Genomic DNA, 2,290 nt, shown 5'->3' with positions numbered 1-2,290 from the left:
ACCCATACATATTAATCATATGACATTTATAAACGAAAATATCATATATAAAAGATCGGGTCTATATTATTTTTGTTTAGTTTTTAAATAAAAGAAAATGTATTTCATTGATTAATATTGTGACATACTTTCAGTTATAAAAAGTGACATATCAAGAATAAACAAATTCCAAATATAAATGTAATAGCTGAAAAAAAGGAAAAAATTTACACTCAAATAAAAATTATTACCATAAAAGACTAAAATACCCCTTCCAAAATAAAAACTCAAATATGTAGTCAGAGAGTAAGAGTAGTCAAAAAAGAAGTTCACAACAGAATTAGAATTTTAAAACTGTAGGTTTTGTATGCTTTTGTTATTTTTTACTGTAACTTTGTTTGTTTGTTATTTCCAATCAGATACTCTAGGGTCGTTGTTTGTCATCTTTAAATCAAATATAGAGATCGTCTAATTTTGATTTTGACCCTTTCCCACTTTTAAGATTTCTAATGAAATAGCGCTAAGCTGTTTTTTTTTTTAAACTCAAATATGTACAAATGTAGTTCATTCTTATTTAAAGACTAATTAAATATTTTTCTTCCTCAAAATCAAAATAAAGTTATTCAAAATGTCATTAAAGATTTAAATTAATATTTTATTTATTTATTTTGAATTTACATTTATATTACAAATGATAAAAATCGTTTAATATTAACGACAAATATTACATAAAAAAATGAAAATAAAAAAATAATATAAGTACGTTACCCAACATATAATCAAGTTTATACATTCTTAAGTAGGCCAATTCTTTTTTTTATAAATACATAATTCATTAATCACTTAAAATTCGATATTTTTATAAATGGTCAATTATAAGTTAAGAATCAACTCTCCTATAATCATGAATCATTTAACTTAAAACATTTTAAATATGAATTGTATTTGATTTTAAGACTGCACCCCCATTTATCGATCACATTATTTAATTCATTAATTAAAAAATTAAAATTGCCTTTACTCAATTTTTTTTTTATCAATGTCATTATATTAAAAAAAAAAAAAACATTTCTTCAAAATCTCAGAACGAATCATGAGTTAAAGTATATTTTTTTTTAGGGATTATCAAAAAGAACAAAAACAAGAACATTGACAAGTGTTTTTATGTTTATTAATAAATTCCTGAAAAGAGAAGAGGTTTGAGTATTGTTTACTCAAAAGGGCTTTTTTCCGTTTATGGTCTTCCTTGCTTCCAAAAAAACACTATAAATATGAACTCCCATGCTCACTATGATCTCCCAACCCTTCTTCTTTCTTTCTCTTCATCTGTTCTGAAAATGGATTGTCTTCTCAACAATGGCGGTCTCATTTCTGAACCTGGTTTTCGTTTTCACCCAACCGATGAAGAACTCGTTCTTCATTACCTCTACAGAAAGGTCATGTCTTTCCCATTACCCCCTTACTTTATACCCGAAATCAACGTCTGCCAATTCGATCCCTGGCTTCTACCAGGTATATGCATTTCTCTAATTAACTTGTTCTGTTTTTTCAATCTGCAATCTCCGGCGATTAATTTATTTTCCGGCAGGTGATCCCGAGAAGAAGAGGTATTTCTTCAGCAAACATGAACCCAACTACTCAAATTCAAACAGGTCAAACATGGCCGCCGGTAACGGCTTCTGGAAAGCAACCGGAGTCGAAGAGCAAATCGATGTCTTTTCTAATCAATTTCGGATTGTGGGTATGAAGAAAACTCATGTCTTTTACGTTGGGAAATCTCCCAACGGTTCCAAGACTGAGTGGTTCATGGACGAATATCGCCTAGCTGATTTCCCATTGGAGAATTGGGTTTTGTGCAAAATCTTTGTGAAGAAGAATTACAGGAAGAAGATAGCGGTGGAGGCAGCGCCGGCGCCGGCGCCGGAACTTGATTCGAATGGAACTGTGCCGGAAAATACCTACTAAACATGAGCCCGACGATCATCAACAGAGAAGGGAAAGGAAAGAAAGCTATTGTTATTGAGTTTATTTATTTACCTTTATTTTCTTGTTTGAAAAAAAACATGGTGTTAAATGTAATGTTACTCTTTTATGTGAAGAAATAATGAAGTTGAAGTTATTAAGGATAAAATCTTGTAAAAGTATTATTATTTAAGTCTCACAAATCATTCTTGTTTAAAGGTGAACCATATTTTTTATTTTCATCAAAATCAAAATAAGGTTGGTTCATAATTTGTTTGAAAATTTTATTTATTTTTTCATTAGAAGACTCTAAATAACCAGTAGAAAATAATTTTAAAATAATGCATGT

General features: G+C 29.2%; 1 protein-coding gene across 1 annotated transcript; it reads left to right on the top strand.

Annotated features, from left to right (window-relative positions):
* The first annotated feature begins 1,250 nt into the window (after positions 1–1,250).
* LOC124935504 (NAC domain-containing protein 83-like) lies at positions 1,251–1,944 on the top strand. The gene is made up of 2 exons (XM_047475936.1): positions 1,251–1,491; positions 1,568–1,944. Exons 1-2 carry the CDS (start codon positions 1,251–1,253, stop codon positions 1,942–1,944), a joined length of 618 nt encoding a protein of 205 aa, XP_047331892.1.
* Positions 1,945–2,290: the final 346 nt, after the last annotated feature.

This window comes from Impatiens glandulifera, chromosome 4, assembly GCF_907164915.1.
Source record: "Impatiens glandulifera chromosome 4, dImpGla2.1, whole genome shotgun sequence".
NCBI classification, from domain to species: Eukaryota; Viridiplantae; Streptophyta; class Magnoliopsida; order Ericales; family Balsaminaceae; genus Impatiens; species Impatiens glandulifera.
This window is presented reverse-complemented; position numbering and strand designations above follow the sequence as displayed.

Bases quoted from the DNA above. Each gene is read 5' to 3' on its own strand.
- LOC124935504 (XM_047475936.1), top strand. From the start codon at position 1,251: ATGAACTCCCATGCTCACTATGATCTCCCAACCCTTCTTCTTTCTTTC. The intron at 1,492-1,567 runs GTATATGCATTT...ATTTTCCGGCAG, and splicing joins CGATCCCTGGCTTCTACCAG to GTGATCCCGAGAAGAAGAGG.